Below are 21,912 nucleotides of genomic sequence, written 5' to 3'. Positions count from 1 at the left end.
AGTCCTGAGTAACTGATTGATCTTTTCAGTTTGTGATATTTTATATCCTCCCCTAGTCTTATCTATCTTTAAACCAAGATATTTCTTAATTTCACCATGGTGTTTTATTTTAAACTGCTTTTTTAATAGTGTAATAATCTCAATAGCCTTTTGCTCTGTTTTAGTAATTAATGCTATATCATCTGTAAACAATAGCAAAAATGAAATCATACCATCACTTTCTTGCTTAAATAAACAAGGATCAGCCATTCCAGCTTTAAAACCTATCCTTGCTAATTCCTTCACTATGCATTAATTCCATTTGTAGCCTGACTGTTTTAAACCATAAATACTCTTTTTTAACTTCCAACAATCAGTGTTGCTATCAATATTTAACCCTTCAGGTTTCTTTAAATATATAGTGTGCTGCAACGGTGCATGGAGATATGCTGTCTCAACATCTAAATGATTCAGTACATATCCATGCTTAGCTGCCCAAACTAATGATGCACGTAATGTTGTAGCTTTTAAACTAGGTGCAAATACCTCATCATAGTCATTTGCTGATTGATTGAAACCTTGTGCTACTAATCTGGCTTTATGGGTAACAGTCCCATCTACACTTGTTTTAATCTTGTAAATCCATTTACATCCTATTACATTTTTATCTGGTGGTAACCTCACATTCTCATATACCTCCAGATCTTGTAAAGATTTCAGTTCCCTGTTCATTGCTGTTTTCCAAACTATTTGCTCCTCTTTAGGATACGTGGATAGTTCATGATATGTAGCAGGAACTTTATCTACTTGACATGCTATACTAGCTTGATATCTGTCAGGTGGTCGTGTTACATGGTTAGAACGCCTAGGCAACTCAGGGCTCATCAGTGGACTCTCCTGTTGTGTCTGCTCCCGTTCTTCTAACTCCTCCTGACTTTGCACTTCCTCCTGACTTTGCACTTCCTCTTTAGTTTTTATAGCTGGTCTTTCTATTTCACCACTAGGAAATACCTGGGTGTCAATAACTACGTCATTGTTATATTCCAGTTTATCCCACTCAAAAAATTCAATAAATCGAGCACTAGCACCACCTTATTTAAAACATGGTTACTACACATCATAGCTTCACCCCACAGTGTTTCAGGCAATCCTGAATCAACTAACATGGTTCGAGCCATGGCTTGTAATGTTTGCCCCCTTCGTTCTATAAACGAGTTATGTTGTGGCCTATAAGGAGCAGAACATTTATGCTCAATACCAGTTGATCTCAACATTGTTTGAAATTTAAAGTTTGTAAACTCAGTTCCGTTATCAGTTACAACAGTAATCACCTTAGATTTCATTTTTCTTTCAGCAAATCTTAACCAATTAAAGAAATGTTGAAACTTTTCTGTCTTGTCCTTCAGTAAATAGCAGAAACCGTATCTTGAATAATGATCCATGATACTCAAAACATAACAGGCACCTCCCAAACTGGGTTTCATAGGTCCAATTAGATCAGCAAAAACAACTTCCAGAGGTTCCTTAGTTTTAAACCCATTTCGTCTGTTTGCTGGAGTAACCTTGCTTTTTTCCTGACTACACACATTACAATTTAAATATTTACTGCAAGGTTTTAACTTTACTCCTTCTGACAATTTAACAGTTTGTTGTAGCATCATGAAATTAATGTGCCCCATACGTCTGTGTAGTAGATGTATGCATTCATCATGTGGTTCCACATGATCATACACTGAGTTAGCTGTATGGGCATCAGATATTACATATAAACCATTTGTTAATTTGGCAGTAACCTTATTACCTTCCTTTTCAATGATACAGTTATCTCCCCTAAAGGTTACTACAAAGCCAATATTAACTAGAGCCCTTACTGATAATAAATTAAATTTCAGTGTAGGTATATGCAACATGGATAAACGTTCATTTACAAATGAACAATTTGCCATACCTTCACCAGATGCTTTCACCCTCCAGCCATTTGCCAAAGATACATGTTGCTTGCTGGTGGACAATTTTACAAAACAATTCTTATTTCTAGTAATGCGCTGTGATGCTCCACTATCAACAACCCATGAATCATGGCTTATTGGTGCATTTCTAGAGATAGTCAAAGTAGACATTCCTAAATAGCCATTAGCATTTTTCTTAGCTTTTCTAATATTCTAGTGTTTCGCATGTTTACAGAATCTAGCTATATGCCCCTTAGCCCCACAAGAAAAACATTTTCTAACAGTATAGGCAGTTGAAGATGACTCTTCATGTTGTGGTGGTTTCTCTCTCAGTTGTTCTTTTTCCAACCTTCTTCTCGACTCTTCCAACTGTCGTGCAGTTATGTCAGACAATGTTAGTTCATTTCGGGTTAGGACCTCAAGGGAAGATACAAAATCATCATAACTCTCATCCAGAGATCACAGAATGATGTAGACTTGATGTAACTCTGAGAAAATAAGTTCCTTTTCATGTAGCCCCTGGAAAACTCCTTTCATAAAGGTTAAATGAGCTAACATATCTCCACCCTTCAGAAGACACACCCTAAGCAGTTTACAGGTAAGATGCATATGTGCACCTACAGTATCACGTACATATATCTTCTTCAAATTCTCCCAACATCTTGCTGCAGAATTCTCCCCACGAATATGAACTAATTGTTGGTCAGTCAATGTTAAACCAATTATACATAATGCTCGTTCGTTGCATCGTTGAAACTCTGCTATCTTCTTGGCATCATCCTCGACATCTGGATTCCAAGAAGTTACGCCCGGTGGATTCTGTACAGCATCCCATAATCCCTCACTACGCAGGAGTAGGCTGCACTTCATAGACCAGGAAACATAGTTTGTTCCATCCAACCGGGTTATTAGTAATAGACTTGCTGATGGGGCGTGTGCCATCTTCTCCATAATAGTAACACTTACAAACTAAACAGCTGACTGTATACGGTATTGCATATCGACACCAACTCTCTCTTTAGCTATGTCTGGTACACTCTGGGCCCATAATCAGTGTTAAATAAGTAAGCTCCCCGTTAGGAGAGCGAGTGTGCAGAGAAGCGTAATGAGAGTGATATGGAAGAACATGCACAAACCAGCATACAGGGACACCAAATAGTATAAATAATAATAGTTTACTATGTGGAAATATAGAGGTATTCAGAGTTCAATTTACAGTCCAAGTCATACACGGTTCAGTCAGTCAGTTATCAATGTTCTCAGTTAAGGAATGATCCTTCGAACACAGTCCAGTATCAAATAATCAGTTTAGCACACAAAGCAGCTAACAGTAGCAAAAACACAGTACCTCACAATACACCGATCAGCGTCTAACAAACAGAGCTAACAGTCATTCTGGCTTCCTCTTATGGCTGCTTGAAGTAACAGCAACCAATCGCATTACAGTAGTACTTAAAGCTACAGTACTACCATCCTGGTTTATATTAAACAAGAACAATTAATCAGTGGAACAGCTTGCCTCCAGAAGTTGTGAATGCCCCAACACTGGAAGTCTTTAAGAAGATGTTGGATAGCCATTTGTCTGAAACGGTATAAGGTTTCCTGCCTAGGCAGGGGGTTGGACTAGAAGACTTCCAAGGTCCCTTCCAACTCTACTATTGTATTGTATTGTATATATTGCTAACCCAACTGTTAGCTTACATTCCTAACAGATCCCGGGTAGCTCCCTGGTTTACCAAGGAGCTCTGGGAGATGAAACGCCGGAAAAGACGCCTAGAGAGTGGTTGGAGGGCCAGCCGATCCGAATCTGATTGAACATTAGTAAGAATTCATATTAAATCCTACTTAGTGGCGATAAAAGCAGCAAAACAACAACATTTTTCCGCTCTTATCATGTCCACAGACAACTGCCCAGCCGCCCTGTTTAGGAACTGGGAAAGACCCCTTGCAGGGTAGGGCTGAAGAATTTGTTCAGTATCTGTAGGATAAAATCGCTCAGTTCCGGACAGGCTTGGACTCTGACTGGGTAGATTCGGCGAGTTGACGGGGATGAATCTTGTGGAGACAATCTAGGAAGAGTTTGACCCTGTGACCTCCGAGGGCATGGACAGGATTATGGGGAGACTTAGTGCTGCCACTTGTGTGCTGGACCCTTGTCCCTCTTGGTTAGTTTCGGCTTCTCGGGAGGTGACACGAGGCTGGCTCCAGGCTATTACCAACACTTCGTTGAGAGAGGGGTTCTTTCCCACCGCCTTGAAGGAGGCGGTAGTGAGGCCCCTCCTTAAGAAGCCTTCCCTGGACCCAGCTTCTTTAGCCAACTATCGTCCGTTCTCCAACCTTCACTTTGTAGTGAAGGTTGTCGAGAGTGTGGTAGCACATCAGCTTCCCCAGTACCTGGATGAAGCTGTCTACCTGGATCCATTTCAGTCGGGTTTCAGGCCCGGGTACAGCACGGAGACGGCATTGGTCACGTTGGTCGATGATCTCTGGCAGGCCCGGGACAGGGGCTGCTCCTCTGTCCTGGTCCTATTAGACCTCTCGGCAGCTTTCGATACCATTGACCATGGTATCTTACTGCGACGACTCGGGGGGTTGGGAGTGGGGGCACCGTTTTACGGTGGTTCTCCTCCTAACCTGGCAGATCGGTTACAGTTTGTGTTGACTGGAGGGCAGGGATCGAACCGAGGTGCGTCACTTGTGGGGTGCCCCAGGGGTCGGTTCTCTCACCCCTCCTGTTCAACATATATATGAAACCGCTGGGCGAGATCAATATGCTGATGATACCCAACTTTTCATCTCTACCCCAAACCACCCAAACGATGCCCTCGACGTGATGTCCCGATGCTTGGAGGCTGTGCGGATCTGGATGGGGAGGAACAGGCTCAAGCTCAATCCCTCCAAGACTGAGTGGCTGTGGTTTCCATCATCCCGATTTGTGCATCTTGTTCCATCTTTGATGATAGGGGGAGAAATGTTAGTCCCCTCAGAGAGGGCCTGCAATCTGGGAGTCCTCCTGGATATGCGGCTTAATTTAGAAGAACACCTGACGGCCGTGACTAGGGGGCCTTTTACCAGGTTCGCCTAGTACGTCAATTGCGCCCTTTCCTGGATCGGGATGCTCTGTGCACAGTCACTCATGCCCTCGTCCTTTCTTGCCTGGACTACTGCAACACTCTCTACATGGGGCTGCCCTTGAAAAGCACCCGGAGGCTTCAGCTGGTCCAGAATGTGGCCGCGCGGGTTGTCGTGGGTATCTAGGTGCTTCCATGTTACACCCCTTTTAGTCGGCCTGCACTGGTTTCCGGTTGTTTTCCAGGTGCGATTCAAGGTGTTAATTATGATCTTTAAACTGCTCCATGGCTTAGGCCCAAGGTACCTGCGAGACCACCTACTGCCACCAGTAGCCTCCCACCATCCAGTGCGATCCCACAGAGTTGGCCTCCTCAGGGTGCCGTCAGCCAGACAGTGTCGGCTAGCGACCTCCAGGGGGAGAGCCTTCTCTGTGGGAGCGCCTTCCCTCTGGAATGAGCTGCTCCTGGAGCTTCGCATAATCCCTGACCTCCGGTCCTTCCGACCCACCCTAAAAAGTTGGCTTGTCCAGCAAGCCGCCCTGGCCTGAACAAAATAAAATAAATGATTGATTTAATTGTTAATTTTAATCTAATTTTTAAAATGTTATTGTTAATATTAATTGATTTTGTTTTTGGATACTCTATCTAATTTCCTTTTTAACTTTTTAATATGTGGTTTTTTTAATGTTGTATGCCGCCCTGAGTCCTTTGAGAGAAGGGCGGCATATAAATCCAACAAACAAACAAACAAACAAACAAACAAATCCATGGCTACGTCCTCCCATGGTCTGACAGGAGTCGCCACTGACTGTAGGTGTCTGGGAGGTTTTCCTTATTGCTTTTTCATGGTGGCGCATATGATGCATACGATGTAACTATGCACGCAGTCCTCCATATCTTTTTTGATGCACGGCCACCAAAGCTGCTGATTCATTAGGTGTAAAGAAATCTGAAATGCCCGGCTGTCCAGGCATTATGGCAGCGTCGCAGCACTTCCAGCTGGAGAGTGCTGGGTACATAGATCTTGGACCCCTTCCAGGCAAGGCCCTCCTGTTGTGTGAGAGTGGGTCGGTTCTCCTGGAATCACTAATCGGTCGGAAGTGCGGCTTGGATGGAACAGAGTATGTCTTCCATCTGCACCTTCAGTTGACCTGTGGATGGTGCCTCTTTAGCTGGTCATGCCTGGGGTTGCAGGGTTGGTATCATAGCTTGAACTATCTCCTCCTGCCCGCTACCATGCTATGGTTTCCGAGACAGAGCATGTGCTAAAAGGTTCCTCTCACCGGATATGTACTTCAGCCTGAAATTGAAGTGTCTGAATTTCAATTTCAGCCTGAATTTCAATTTCAACCTGAAATTGAAGTGCCCACAGCACTTGTTTGGGTGACAGCCATCATGGGGTTTGGAAGGCTTCCAGGTTTTTATGGTCCATCCAGACACCCCCCCTCCCTTCCAGCAGGTGTCTCCAGGTCAGCAAGGCCCACTGGACTGCAAACGCCTCCTTTTCCCATATAGCCCATTTGTATTTGGTGTCATTCAGCTTGCGGATGTGTAGGGACATGGTTGTAGCCCCCCCCCCCCCTTTTGGTTTGCAAAAGAACAACGGCCACTGCCACATAACTAGTGTCCACATGCTACAAATGATTTGGTAGGATCTGTATGTTTCAATACTGGTTCCCTGCGAATAACGTTTTCAATTGTTCAAACGCTTGTTGACAAGGTAAAATCCATGGCACAGGATTACCTGGGCATGGCTTCCCTTTTAGATGTTTAGTCCTTAAGAGATCAATTAGCGGGAGAGCCATGTGGGCGAAGAATAGGATGAACTGGCGATAAAAACTAGAGAACCCCAGAAAACTTTGCAATTGTTTGCATGTTTTCAGAGCCTGCCAATCCAACACTGCTTTCACTTTAGTGGGCTCCATCTCCACTCCCACCTGGGAGATGCGGAATCCCAGATAGTCCAACTTTGACTTGTGAAGCTCACACTTGGACAATTTGATGTATAGGTCTGCAGCTAATAGTTTGCTAAGGACCTAATGCAAACTGAACAGGCTGACATGTTCATCCAGGGTCTTGGTGTATATCAGAATGTTGCCTAATGTCACAGAATGTCATTGCACCCCATGCAATTTTTCTGGGGTTTTCTTGATGCTTCCTGTCAGGTTCTGGTAGTTTGCAAGGAAAGAAGACACCACAAAACTCGGTTCTGGTTTGTAGTAAGTTTATCCTCTTCATTCTAGTATGAACTGACCACCATGTTCTCCATGTTGTGAAATGAAGTCAGGGCTATCCACCCAGTGCTCCTGTCACCATTTAAACCTTCCCACTGCCCTGCCCTAGCCACGCGCGCTCCACCTCTACGCAGCCGCCTCAGACACTGAAGCATGCCCAGTCCACATGTGCCCATTCCACCTCTCAGTATTAAGAGATCCTTGGAAGCAGCAGCAGCATCGGTGTACAAGACGGAGTCCAGAGCCGCAGGTATAGGGGCGTAGTTCGGTGACGCAGTCCTCCATTCTCCAGTGCCACCATCCCCCACCAGAATGGAAGCCCCAGGCCACCAGGTGTGCTAGGGCTGAGACTCTGCTCCATGATGGTGAACTTATGGCACGCATGCCACTGGTGGCACACTGAGCTATTTGTCAGGGCACACAAGGGGTTGCCCTGTCAGCTGGCCACCGCGCATGTGCATGCTTGCCAGATGATTTCGGCCTTCTTTTGAGGCCATTTTGTGAAAAACCGGCCCTATAGGCAAACCGGAAATTCAGGAACAGACTTCTGGTTTGTCTATAGGGCCGTTTTTTGCCCTCTGGAGTCTTTAGGGGCCTTCAGGGATGCCTCCTGAAAGGCTCTGGAGGTCAAAAATCAGACAAACCTATGGACAAACTGGAAGTCACCATTCCCGAACATCCGGATTCCCCGTAGATCCGTTTTTTATCCTCTGGAGGCTTCAGGGAAGCTCTGGAGGCCTCCGGAGGGCGTCGGGGGGGGGGGGGGGCTCTGGAGCCTGGGGTGGGTAAACAAACTGCACCAAAAGCAGGGGAGGTCGCACACATAGCATTCCCCCCGCTTTTGGCACGGGAGCCAAAAAAGGTTCACCATCACTGCTCTATTGGTTTGGTGACAAATGTTATGGGGGCTTCAAATGTTGGGGTTCCAATGGGAGAATATCACAGTGGAGGTGGTTGATCGATTAACAACAGATTCTACCTTCCCCCTATTCTGCTCCCATCGTCCCTATGTTTTAATTGGGCCACTGTATTTGTGTGTGTACTTAGGCTTTTTTCTTTGTACAGTTTTTGTTTTTAAGATTGCAAGCCTCCCACAGTTATCCTAAGGTAAGATGGGCAGCCAATAAATGTTATAAACAAAGAAACAAACAAACACAATATTATGAGCTTCACTCATATGAGATACTCAACTACAAAATGTACATTACAGTTTATGGTATGCAACTATTGCATCCATTTATGACAATTTTAAAACTCTACCTTTGCTATGGAGAAAAGCATAATTGATTTAAAATCACAACGTATTCTGAGATGCAATCCAAAGCATACCATGTTGGACTGTTTATTTCCATACTTCCATAATTGATCCATCTTAAGAGGTTTTAATATACAGAGCCACTTGTAAGTAATACTTCTGATGTATTGCAATGTCTGTCATTTTAGGATGTACATCATGGAAATGGTACGCAGCAAGCTTTCTACAGTGATCCCAATGTCCTTTATATTTCACTACATCGTTATGATGATGGAAACTTCTTCCCAGGCAGTGGAGCCCCTGATGAGGTAATAATATGATAAATATGTCTTTTCAGTTTCTTTTTATAATACATTCCTATAACTTTGAAATTTAGGTGATAAACTGCTCATTTTACTGATCTCAGAAAGATGGAAGGCTTGAGTCAGTTTCTAACTCTGTCAAAATCAAACTTCAGACTGTGAGCAGAGTTAGCCTGTAATACTACATTTTAACCACTGTGCCATCAAGGGCTCTTGATGATATATAGCTAGTCCTCAATTTATGACCACAAGTGAGGCCAGAATGTATATTGCTAAGTGGGAAATGTATTGGCTTTTGAATTTTGTCCCATCTTATGATTTTTCTTGCTACAGTTTTAAAGTGAATCACTTACCTATTGACTTTTGCTTGTCAGAAGGTTGCAAAAGGGGATCATAAGACCCTAGGATACTGCAAATGTCATAAATATGAACCAGTTGTCAAGCATATGAATGTAAATCATGTGACTGTGGGGATGCTGCAAGGGTTGTAAATGTGAAAAATGGTCATGTCACTTTTTTCAATGCTATTGTAACTTTGAACAGTCACTAAATGAACTGTTGTAAGTCAGGGACTACATGTTCACTGTATATATGAGAAAGAGAGAGAGGTCTGCAAGGTACAGACTATGCAGTCCACTATGTGTTGACTCGGAGACAGTCCAACATATAGTGGTAGGAAGTAAGGTGCATCAGGAACAGCATGTACTGAAAAACACAACCACATACCTGGCATAATGTACAGGAATATCTGTACAGAGTATGGGTTAGACTGTTCCAGATCCAGATGAGAAATTCTACAGAACATTGTGGAGAGTAATAGGACTAAGATCCTGTCAGGTGTCCAGATCCAGATGGACAGGCAGGTACTATCCAATCAACGAGACATTGTGGTAGTAGACAAGGACCAAGAAACAACAGTAGTGATAGATGTAGTGATGCTAAGTGACAGCAAATTCAGGAAGGAGTATGAAAGTATCAGGGCCTGAAGGGGGAACTAGAGAATATGTGACAAATAAAGGCCAAAATGGTTATAAGAGCACTCAGGGCTGTAACAGGAGTTAAGCTATATTAAGCATTTAAATGTTATAAAACTTAAAAAACAGTTTTCATCTTATTTATATCTCTAAGTATATTGTCTTAGTTTTTAGCTTTCTTCATTTCCAAACTCCTTTTTTATTCTCCAACCATTGGTAAAATACTTTCCAAATCATATAATATCCAGTTTGCTCTTTCTCCTTAATTGTTAACGTTAATCTGTTCATCTCTGCACATTCTAATATTTTCCTGATCACCTTCTCAACAATAGGAATCTCTACACTTTTCCAATGTTGTGCAAATGCATTCTCTTTATTATAAATTTCAGGTGGAATTACTAGCAGAAATGTTTCTGGCTTCAGCTCAATATGTTGTTGTATCATCTCTTCCAACCATGTCTTAATTTTGTCCAATATTTCTTTGCCTCTCCACATGTCCATGATAATAAGATCCAGGTATTTGGTGGCACTTCCAACATTTATCTGAGTTGTCTTTAAACATTTTGCCGGTGGTAAATGCCATCTGTAAAACACCTTGTACAAATTCTCTTTATATGCAGTTGGCATTGTTAATTTGTAATTGCTATCCCACAATTTCTGCCATTTATCCAATTCTATCGTATAGCCAAAAATTTTCATTGTTTCTTTTACTTATTCCTTTTCCAATTTTATGCCCAGTAAGTAATTATACAGTTTCTTTATTCACCTTTCTTCTGTTCCTGTTAGGATTTTATCTAACTCAGTTAATTCTTTGTAAAAATCCTGTAATTTAGCATCTTTCTCATATCTAGACTATATCTGCACATGAGAATACCATGTTATATCGATCCCTTGCTCACTCATTTCTTCTTTTGTTTTAAGTCCCCCTTCTTCATTCAAAATATCTTTATATCTGACAATGTTTCCCATATTAATAATATTTGGGTGAATCAATGCTTCCACTGTTGAAAGCCAAACTGGTATCCTCAAATAATGTTGTTTAATTTTCTCCTACACCAATAATAATGCATTAATGTCTCTGAAAATATCCATGTATATTATTTTTCCCACACCATGAGAATGCATGCCACCCCAATTGCAAATCATGTTTTTCAATAATGACACACATGCAAATCATGTAAGTCAATAATCTTATATTCCTCAGTACAATCCACTCTTTTATCCATGCTAGTACTTCCAGACCAATTCTTGCTTTTTTCCCTTGCCAGATATGCCATGGTGAGGAAAGGGGGAGAAAGGGAGGAGGACATTCTGCATATTTTTGGCTAGAGTCAGATCTCAGATTACTGCAGCAGACTTTGGAGGGGTGCACCTCATTGGGGAATGTGATTTATGACACAGACTGAAGGGAAGGAGGTAACAGGAGTAAAGTTCAGCTATAATTCAAAAAGGCTCAGCTCTGACTGCAAAAAAGTGTTGCCAAAATAAATGCTCCTAATAAATGACTAATTTTATTTTGAAATTTCGCTCGAGACTCATGAATCAATTAGGGTATTTTTTGGAAACCTGACAGACAGTCAGATCTATCAAGATTACCAGGTCTCCTGAATCCTGGACTCTCAAATCGCTCCCCTGATATCAGGGGTCCCTGGACTCAGGCAACCATGGCAGAAAGCCAGCTATCCAAAGAGAGTCTGATTGCAGCTTCAGACTTCAGACATCAAAGCCAAGATGCCTGTTCCAGTGGCCGAAGCAAAAGGAGATGAGTATTCAACCCCTAAAGTAGTTAAAGTTGAGCTCCACCATCCCAATGCCCAGAAAAAGGGAAGGGCCCTGAGCAAGCTGGAAAGAGTGAAATGGATGCTAGACTGGAACCAAGCCAGGCTTCCAAAGCCCCTGATGGAGCCCCTGGGGAGTTCCATAGAGCAACAGAGGGAGGAATGTGACTGGGCCACCCTCCATGAAGGGAGGCTATTATGCAGGACAAAAGAGAGGGGACGAGCAGTGGATCCTTTTGAAGTGCCAAGAAGCAGACAGGAACGCAGCCCCCCTTCTCCACCCATCAGCTGGAGGCTGAAACCAGTGCTTCTCCCACATAGCAGGCAGGCTATCCAGAGCAGACAACCCCTTCCCTCCCTCCGAACTAGAGTTGAGGAATATGGCCAGACATATCAAGCACAAGCATACAGATGCCAACAGGAGGAGGGAGGAACAGTGCTGAACGAACTGCCCCAGATCAGGGGAAAGTTTGATGGGGACTCAGACCAGTTAGCCCTAATCCTTGACTCAGCTGAGATCCACCTAGAATGCTATGGACACCTCTACTGATCCCCCAGAGCCATAGTGAATACTATCGCAGAAAGACTAGAAGGAGAAGCAAGGGAATGGCTAGAGCCCCCCCCCCCCCAACTGTAAGGCAGAGATGATTTCCTACGACTGCTAGAGGCCAGATTTGAGGAGGTGGAGGAGGACCTTTATGCGTAAGATAAGCTCAGCAACCTAAAACAGAGGGGCCGCTCCATCAAGGAGCACATCTGCAAATTTAGGAGAGTCATTGGAAGGCTACCCCCTTTACCAGAGTGTCTGTTAGTTCATTCTTTCAGAACAAGCCTGGACGGAGGAGGAGCCAACATCGCAATGATACAGACGCGCGGTCTCGATGCCCCGAGACCGCTGCTGATGTTTTTGCCGCTGGATGGTACAATCGGACCTAAACCGTCCTGTAGAGACGGTGAACAGGAAGAATACGTCTTGCTGATCTCAGGGACACCGCAAAGTCCCTGATCGATCCAAGAGAAGTTCTTCAAGCTGGCGACAAAAAGTTCAGTCCCAGACTGATGAAGTTGGGACGGTTCCAGAACGGAAGGGAAGCGGAAAGAGAAAGTGTGTCCATCTGGTGAGGAAACTTTACTGTTTTGGAAAAGACTGCCCAATTTTTTTTTTAAAGTTAAATTAAATCCAAAAGGAGAAGAAAACAAGCAGCAAAATTAACCTATATTGGATTGCTTTGGATAGTGTATTTCTCTTTGTAATTCTACTTTGTGGATTGAAGTGCTCGCAACTTTTTTTTTTATTAAAGAGAACGGATCAGTTTTTCTTCTATTTTTTTATTTTTAGTTTTTTAATCTATGGATTAAAGTCTTCTTTATTTCAACAAGGACTTTTATTTCTTACTATTAATTCCATTTAAGAACTTTGTTTCTTTTGAGTTTGAAATAATATTAGAGAGTGGGAAGTAATACTGCCACTTGGAGGCTGGAGGCTTGAGTTTTTGAAACAATGCACTTTCCCTTTTCCTTTCGATCTCACTGACTTTGTATCTCGAGGCTCTGCAACTTGTTTATAGAAAGTGATAAGAAGCAAGGGCATGGATTGTTTATACAGGTGTACTCTGAGAGTCGTACTGGCAATGGGAGAGAAAAAGAAATAGAACCTTCTTTTTTGAAGATCATAAATGAATTTGCGTTTAAGCTAATTTAATATAAGAAGCCTTGAAAGCAAGAGTGACAGTATCTACCAGCTTGCCAAAATGGCACAATATTCAAAAGAAATATTAACTTTGCAAAACATCCTGGCCGGAATTCAAAATTTATTAGAAGTAACAGAGAGAATCGAGAAGAAGATGGAAAAATTAGAGTTTATAACAGCAAAAAATGATGGAGTCAAAGTCCCAAAAATTGAAGAGGAAAATGATTACAAAGACAAGACAACTGATTACTTTACCAATAGAGTGAACGTGGTTGAAAGTGGGAAAAGGGGAGTATGGAAAAGGGAATTAGATCAACAGGAACTCTACCCCGGATTTCAAGGCATGGAAGAAGAAAAAAGAGAAAAAACAATGGATTTAAGGAGAGAAAACTTGTCAGAAGCACGATTGACAACCAAAGATAAGCTGATTAAAATAGCAGATGGAGGGCATTGAGATTACTAAAGTGATGCTACAAGCAACAAGGTGCGGAGAGAAGTCCACAAAAATTTTATTAAGGAAATAAATAGAAGATCAATTCCAAAAATGACAAAAGAAATAAGACTGCATTATTATTGGAAGGATACAGGCTGATATATGAAAGTTGATAATAAAAAATTAGTTAATTTTAGTAATTAGTGATTAGTAATTTAGTAATTTCTATAGTGCTATGTTAAATAAATAATTGATAAGGATAATAAGGTACATACATGTGTTGGTTTGATGAGAGGAAATATGATATAATTAGCAAATGAATTTCTGTTAATAAACAATAACTATAACAATAACAATGAAATGACAAGGGATATAGTTAACAATATATACTGTATATGTACTGGTTTAATAAAAGGAATTGGGATATAAATTGTAAACAGCGATTTGGAAAGGAGGATTAGAAATCTTGTTATCAAACATAATTAATTTTTACTTAGAACATGCTATAAAGGGGTAATGTTATTGGATAATATTAGAAATAATTAATGAAATGCTACTATGTGGTTGTATTTTTAATTTTGGACTATTTCATGCAAAAGGATGTTAAAACAACCACAGTCAAATGAGAAGCATGGTATGTTGATAGTAAGATATATAAAGATTTTTGTTTTAAAATATATAATGTGATTTGAATTATAAGTAATGACTGTGGAAGAGATGCATGAAAGTTATTTGTAACCAATTGACACACTTCTACAATATGATTAGTGATTAGTAATTTAGTAATATTTTAGAGTGATATGTTAAATAAATAATTGATAATGATAACAAGGTACACACATGTGTTGGTTTGATGAGAGGAAACCAGATATAATTAGTGAATGAATTTCTATTAATAAATAACAATTATAATAATAACAATGAAATGATAAGGAATATAGTTAACCGGCAAATACCTCCTCTGGCTGGCCCCCAGAGTGGGGGGGGAATGGAGATTTTGCAGTCCCTGCCACGCCCACCAAGCCATGCCCAGAGAACATACCGGAAAATGAATTTCACCACTGTTGTTGGTCCAGGAAAAGACATAATTGACACACAATCCACAGTTGTGCAGAGGCCCTTCTGGTCATGACTGCAATTTACACCCTGACCAAATCTAGGAGAACCTTAGCTTATGCACTGTATCCATCTGAGGCAGAGCAACTTAATTCAAGATAAAGTTGGCAATTCTTCATGGACCAAAGAGCCATTCTTTCATCTCAGGCTTAACAGCTTCCATGCACTGTGAGAGGGAGGTCATGGGCCGCGGCCCAGGGGTCGGGGACCCCTGAACTAGAAGGTCAGCTACACTGGACTTAATAATAGGGATGAAATGGCTGAGGGAATGGAAATTGTAGGAATTTGGGGGAGAGTGACCATGACATGCAGGTACAGGTAACTAAAGAAAGTTAGACTGGTGTTCTAGACTTTAAAAGAGCTGACTTCATCAAACTAAGAGATTAGGAAAGATTCCATGAATGGAAATCCTAGAGGGAAAAACAGTTCAAGATGGAAAAACAAGATAATAAAGAAAAAAAGAAAAATACCACAAAGAAAGAAAAACGAGATACCGGACGAAATAGTGTTCAATTTACGACCACAATTGAGCCCAAACTTTTCTTGCAAAGCAAGACATTTGTTAAGTGAGTTTGCTCCATTTGTGTAAATGTACAATGACAAATAAAGTATATATTTAATGACCTTTCTTGTACAGTTTTTAAGTGAATCACTGTAACTAGTAACATGGTTGTTAAGTGAATCTGTTTCACCATTCTTGCTTGTCAGAAGGTATACAAGGTGATCATGTGACCTTGGGACACTGCAACTATCATAAATATAACTAGTTGCCAAGTATCTGAATTTTGATCACATGACCATGGGGATGCTGCAAGTCTTGTTTTGCACTCTCAGATTTGCAAACCAGTAGGGAAGGTAGGGTATTCCCTGGTTGGAAGGCGTGGATCTCTTGGTGGAGACTTGAACAGGATTGCAAGGAGCAATCCTGTCCAAAGCCCCATTCAAGGCAGTGACTAGGAACTCAGCAGGCTTACAAAACAGATAGTGTCATGAATGTATTTAAAAGTTAAGATTGTTTATACCTTTACATTCCAATCACACTATCATAATAGTGAAGGAGGGGCATTCAAAGTTTCTACATTGGTTTGTATTTTCTCATATTATATTGTATAAGAGCTATTAAATGATTTGAAGTGCTACTAAAGAAATAATCTTATAGATATTTCCTAGATACACAACCTGTTTCATTCTTTTTCTTCATTTTCTATTTCTTAGGTTGGCATAGGATTGGGTGTTGGTTTTAACATAAATATAGCATTTACTGGGGGTCTTAATCCACCAATAGGAGACACAGAATACTTGACTGCTTTCAGGTAATTCTTAATTTTCAAATTTTTCTTAGCTTGGTGGGTCATTAGGAGTATCTGTATGTTGACAAACCACAATATTCAAATTTGTACACATGCTAAGCATAAGCCTTATGCTTATAAAAAAAGACATATGTTACATAAAGGCAAGTTTTAATGTATGAAATTTATCTCTTTATAACTTTTTTGTTTATGATATATTTCTCATGTGATATTATTCATGCTATTTATGTTAATAGTGGTTCTTTTCAAAATATATTTCTTATATGGCATTTTCACTTGTAAGTTTTGATGAGTAAGTCTCATTTTAATAAAATCAAGGCACTGGCACAGGCTTTATTTATAGAATCAGATTAAGGAAAATAATTGCTGGAACAACTGTAAAATTATCCTAAAATCCATTTTAGATAAATTCCAAGGGAAAATGTCCAGGCCTCTTGAGAATTCCTTGAGGCACCCTCCAGGAGTTTTGGGATCATACTTTTAAAAAACACTGGCCTAAAATATGCCATTATTAAAAAAAATTAAACAATTAGCAGTAATTCTAAACAAAAAGCTGCATGAGTCAGGTAGATAACACAATACAGATGTTTTTCACACACATATTTTTTTTCCAAAAAAACCCTACCCTTAATATAATGAGATAGGCAGTTTGTTTTATGTTAAGAGTTCAAAATCCCTCATTTCAAAAATTTCCGACTATTGTGCATATATCCTCTATATCTCCTCAATTCTAAACGTTATGGGACACATATAGGTAGTCCTCAACTTACAACCACAAGTGGATTGGAATCTCGGGCACTGAACAAAGCTATCACTAAACAAGGCAATCACTTGGTATCTTCACTCAATGACCACAATCCCAGCATCCCCAATAATCTCTGGGAGATAGTTAAAGAAACAGAGCGAAAGAGCTGCCTGCCAAGTTCACCTCCCCCTGTGCACAGAGCTGCAGGAAAGGAACTTGGATTTTCAGCTTCCCTCTGTAGTCAACCCTTGAAGACAAAAGGGAGTCCTCTCAGCAGGTGGCTTGCAAACTATCCACATTGATTTTCTGGGGAAACCAGCAAAGGAGATTGCAAATGATAATTGCATGCCAAGAACCCAAATAATGATCATATGACTGGAGGATAGGATTACATTTTACAAGAGCTGGAAGATAACACATTGTAACTTTGAACAGTTATTAAACTACCAATCATAAGTAAAGGTTCAAATGTACATTGATTAGAAGTCTCTCCATTATAGAAATGTATTCATTTGATTTGAGCACAGGAAACAAGGTGCGATAGCAATACCACTTCATAGTGCTCTCTAAGAGGTTTACAGAGTCAGCATATTGCCCCCAACAATTTGAGTTCTCATTTAACTGACCTCAGAAGGATGGAAGGCTGAGTCAACCTTAAGCCAGTGAGACTTGAACTGCCAAATTGCAGGCAGCCAGCAGGCAGCAGAAGTAGCCTGGAGTACTGCACTCTAATCACACAGTGAGGAATAAAAACTAGTATATTTGTTATCTTTCTCACAACATTTATTATATTCCAAAGCGAAACATTTGAATTAGGCTAGACAGCTATGCCTAAATATTCTTTGTCCAAAATAGTGTAATACTAATACTAATAGTGTAATATTAAGAATAAAAATCCACCACAAAGCCTAGGGGAGTTTTTTACCGTAGTTGGTTGCAGCCAGAGCACTTCCAAAACAATAGTAAATGCAACCAACAGGAACTAAAGAGTACTGTGTACTTTGTCCATTACAGAACTGACAACAGTGTTCCACATCCTTGAATTCACCATTAATCCTTTCAGCCCTGTACTCTCAGTGCACAATTTCATTTATTAATCATGCATCCTAATTAGATATATGCAGATGAAGCATGCATTTTAAACTTAATATTAATATTATGAAATGATTGACACTCAGCTGTACACTTTAATTTCTTAAGTGCCAATCATTTCAGTCAGGACTAAGCAAATTTAGTTGTATCTGGTTAGCGTTATATATGATCCATAGAATTTCACATGTACAATGAATAATTCATTGTTTTCTGTGCAACTATTCATAAATTTGTAGATCAATGTACATTTTTTCTATAGTTATGAAGGAAAATGGTAAACTTAAGAAGTTCTACTTTACAGTATAAGCTACAGTGTTCGTTTGTAGCTTTAGCATCTTCTCTAGTTCTTTTCTCATTCTTTCTTTATTTTTTATTTGTGTTAAAAATGCCAGTGAAGAAGAAAACCGAATAGTTCAGTATCTTGGTGAGGTACAGTAATCTGTTTTCTGCCTTTTTTTTTCTTTTGGGGATTGGCTATTCATGATGCAGAACAATAGTAATGCCTATTGCTCATGAATTTGCTCCAGATGTTGTACTGGTGTCATCAGGTTTTGATGCAGTAGAAGGTCATCCTGCACCTCTTGGGGGATATAATCTATCGGCAAAATGTAAGTTCTTTAAGGTTGTTAAATCTCACATACATTTGTTTCTGTATTTACAATTAGGACCTTTCAGCTTCAAATTTAGCAATCACTGTTCTCATCTCACTCTTTATGGAATTTGAATGGTATCAGAAAAGACAAAAATGGTACTGTTAGTACTCATTTTGCAACCACAATTGGGACCGGCAGCTCTTTTGTTAAGTGAAGTGGTTGGTAACTGGGGCTGTGACTGTGACATTTCCCCACTCCCCCACTCTTTGGAATGCTCACCTCAGCTCTAGGATAATTCTTTAAAAGTTTGTATTTACATTCTTGGAGAGGGAGGGATTATAAGAGAATAAGTAGACATACAGTGGAGAAATACGCATTGAAAACAATGAATCACCAGACCACTCTGTAAAGGGAGGGGGAGAAAAATGTGATTTCTGTGGGAAGTTTTTCCTATCCACAGATTAGAGCGTCAGAGATAGAACAGAATTGGCACATTGGATTAACTCATAAAAGTTTATTTTATCATGCATGCCACAAATTTATTAAATATCTCAGGCTACATACTTACAGAATTTCAGTATTATAATATTTCCAAATTTGCATTATTTTAGTGCATGCATTTTGTGATATACTTCCTTAATATACCCAAGTCTAAAAATTCTGGGCTGTAAACAAAGCACATCTTTTTTTAAAATGTTTTTAATATATGGGAGCACTCTGATTTTCATATAGATTCAAAAAATGAATTGATTACATCTGCATTAAAATTCAAATTAATTCTAGTCAATTTGAAGCAGACTATGTATATTATCATCATGGGAATAGGTTTGAAAATGGAGACAATGATTTGAAATATTTCTGATTTTTCAAATGAATTATTTTTTGTGCTTATTCTTATTCTGCACCAAAGGTGGGTTCCTACCAGTTCAGCCTGATTCGGCTGAACCGGTAGTGGTATGGCGGTGTGGGTCACTGGAACCAGCAGCAACCCAGGCCTGCCACACCCCTGAACCGGTTCTCCAGTCGGCATCATTGGCGCCGCCATCTTGTTTTTAAGTTCTGCGCATGTGCAGAACAATTTTAATTGAACTGCGCGCACAAGCGAACCCACAGTAAAGCTGCCAGTACCCATCCCTGTTCTGCACCTTATTCTTTTTTGCTTTTTCTCAGGCTTTGGGTACCTCACCAAACAGCTTATGGGGCTGGCTGGAGGACGAATCATTCTGGCTCTTGAAGGAGGTCATGACCTAACAGCCATTTGTGATGCATCTGAAGCATGTGTTTCTGCTTTGCTAGGAAATGAGGTAGACGTAAAATGCAATTTATGCTTTCTCATTAATTGACAGTTTATTTTTAAATATATCATGATGTAGATATATTTCTTCATTATAGTCTCTTTGAAATTACAAGAATTTTGCACCAAATCACAGTTCCCAAGCAAATCATTGTGGTGAGAGCCCTCTTTGGAAAGTAGTCCCTAAATAGATCCAGCTCCAGTTTTTCCCTTAGTTCTTTTTCCTACACCATACTAGGAGTAAATTGTCTTTTTTTTTCAAAACCTGACAGTTCAGGTTCTGTGGGTTTATTCTCACTTTACTTTTTTCCGTTTAGCATTCCTTCTTTCATCCTGTTTTCCACTGCTTCAGTTCTCCTATACTGTGAGAAACATTATGGGTCCCAAATGCTTCATTTAGGAAGTGCCAGAGAAAAAATAGGAAATATCACTACTGGATACAACTATTTGTTGTATCTTTGGCCAAAAGAGGTATTTTTGATATTCATAGCCACTTAAATTTTAACAAATAAGGCAAGCGAAACCGGTCTTCCAAATTTTGCTGTTTGGGAAATGAATAAGAGAATGTTCATTTCATACCTCAAACAGCACCTTGCTCCCTTCAAGGAAGTGCCTCCATGTTAAGAGCTCCCAGCACACAGTGTAATCTTCCTCCTCCCAAACTGCCCATCTACACTCCATCGCTAACAGTTACCTAGAGAGGTGTAGGTGCACAGCTGCAAATTCCCTTGCTCATTCCGCTGTAAGAGTACAGCCCCCACTGCCACATCTCTAGCATCTGCCTAGATGACAAATGGGACGGTCAGATCTGGGTATTTTAGGACAGGTTTGGGTGCAAACAAGCGTTTAAACTTTTCTTTTTTTATATAGTTTAACATTTGTATTGGGTTATAAGATAAAATAAGATACAAAATACAAAAGTATACAAAAGAAAACAGTAAGGAGGAAGAGGCGGAAAAGAAGCTTAGACAGCTTGCCATAGATCCAGCTAGCTAGCAGAACCCCACTGGGCCTTCAGCTGTTTTAATCATTTTCTCAACATTTCTACTAGGGCTGGGTTAACCAGGCAACTAGTGTAGTCTGAGGGCTGATAGATTGGCTTTCCAATTGGCCTGCCAATTGGATAATTAACTCTATGGGAACTCTATGGGGACCGTTACTGGCATAATTGGGCCACTTATCAAGTGGTCATCGTTGCTCAGTCCCTGGCCATTGGTTGGCAGGATCGGAGTTTCTTTGCCAATTTTGGGAGACGGGGAGAACTTGGTGACCTCCAGCCCCTTCAGCGTTGCTTCTCGGATCCATTCCTAAGGGACTGGAGATGACCATTCTCCTGGTCTTGCACTCTGCCACCTGATGCCCCTCCTGACTGCAATTGAAGCAAGCAGTTGAGTGTGGCTGCGGCGTCTGCAGTTTCGACAGCTCCCTCTTCTCCGGAGATGATTTCTTCCATCCTCACCTCAGGCGGTATTTGTTGTGCACCTGGGCAATCTCCACTTCTTCAGCCAAAACATACCAGCCATGAAGGGTTGGGGGAGGGTCTTGAAATGCAAGTGTTGTAAATGTCATTCAGCCCATCTTTGAAGCAGCTGATGATGATGTCTTGCAGCCAATCAATGAGCTGACATGTACGATCACAGAATTCTTCGGTGTACTCTGCTAACTCTCTAGGACCCTAGCTGATTGTTTTTATGCAATCACTTGCTTTGCAGTCAGCCCGGGGGTCTTGGAATCATTGGCAGAGCGCCACCATGAAGTGATTGAAGTTTCTCAGTTCCAGAGCATTTTCATTGTGAAGCATGACCATCCAATGCGTGGCAACTCCTTCTAGTACCAGGGTGACGCTCTTCATCTTAGTGCCTTCAGGGCCATACTCTGCCCTGAAGAGTATATAGGCCAAGACGTGGGCCAATTGTTAGTTAGTTTGTTAGTTTATTTTACTGTCATTGCATATGGTACAACAAAATTAAATACCGTCTTCAGTGTACATTATAACTATAAAAATAAAAACACAAACATCCATCCATTATATTCTATATAATTAAAATTGAAAACCCGATATTTCACTATACCATAGAATTCAATATAGTTACTGCC

At 40.6% G+C, this 21,912-nt stretch overlaps 1 protein-coding gene across 13 annotated transcripts in view; it reads left to right on the top strand.

The window, feature by feature from the left end:
- Positions 1-21,912, top strand: part of HDAC4 (histone deacetylase 4) — a 318,456-nt gene that overhangs the window by 275,431 nt on the left and 21,113 nt on the right. For all 13 annotated transcript variants that reach the window (XM_081945679.1, XM_081945681.1, XM_081945680.1 and 10 more), the window contains 4 exons: positions 8,677-8,796; positions 15,997-16,094; positions 18,418-18,536; positions 19,692-19,825. In XM_081945679.1, the coding sequence (XP_081801805.1) occupies positions 8,677-8,796; positions 15,997-16,094; positions 18,418-18,536; positions 19,692-19,825 (471 nt within the window). The remainder of the gene's footprint in view (positions 1-8,676; positions 8,797-15,996; positions 16,095-18,417; positions 18,537-19,691; positions 19,826-21,912) is intronic.

Source organism: Natrix helvetica (assembly GCF_964273705.1).
Source record: "Natrix helvetica genome assembly, chromosome: 2".
Lineage (NCBI taxonomy): Eukaryota > Metazoa > Chordata > Lepidosauria > Squamata > Natricidae > Natrix > Natrix helvetica.
The sequence above is the reverse complement of the archived record's forward strand: the minus strand, read 5'-3'. Positions and strand labels throughout refer to the sequence as shown.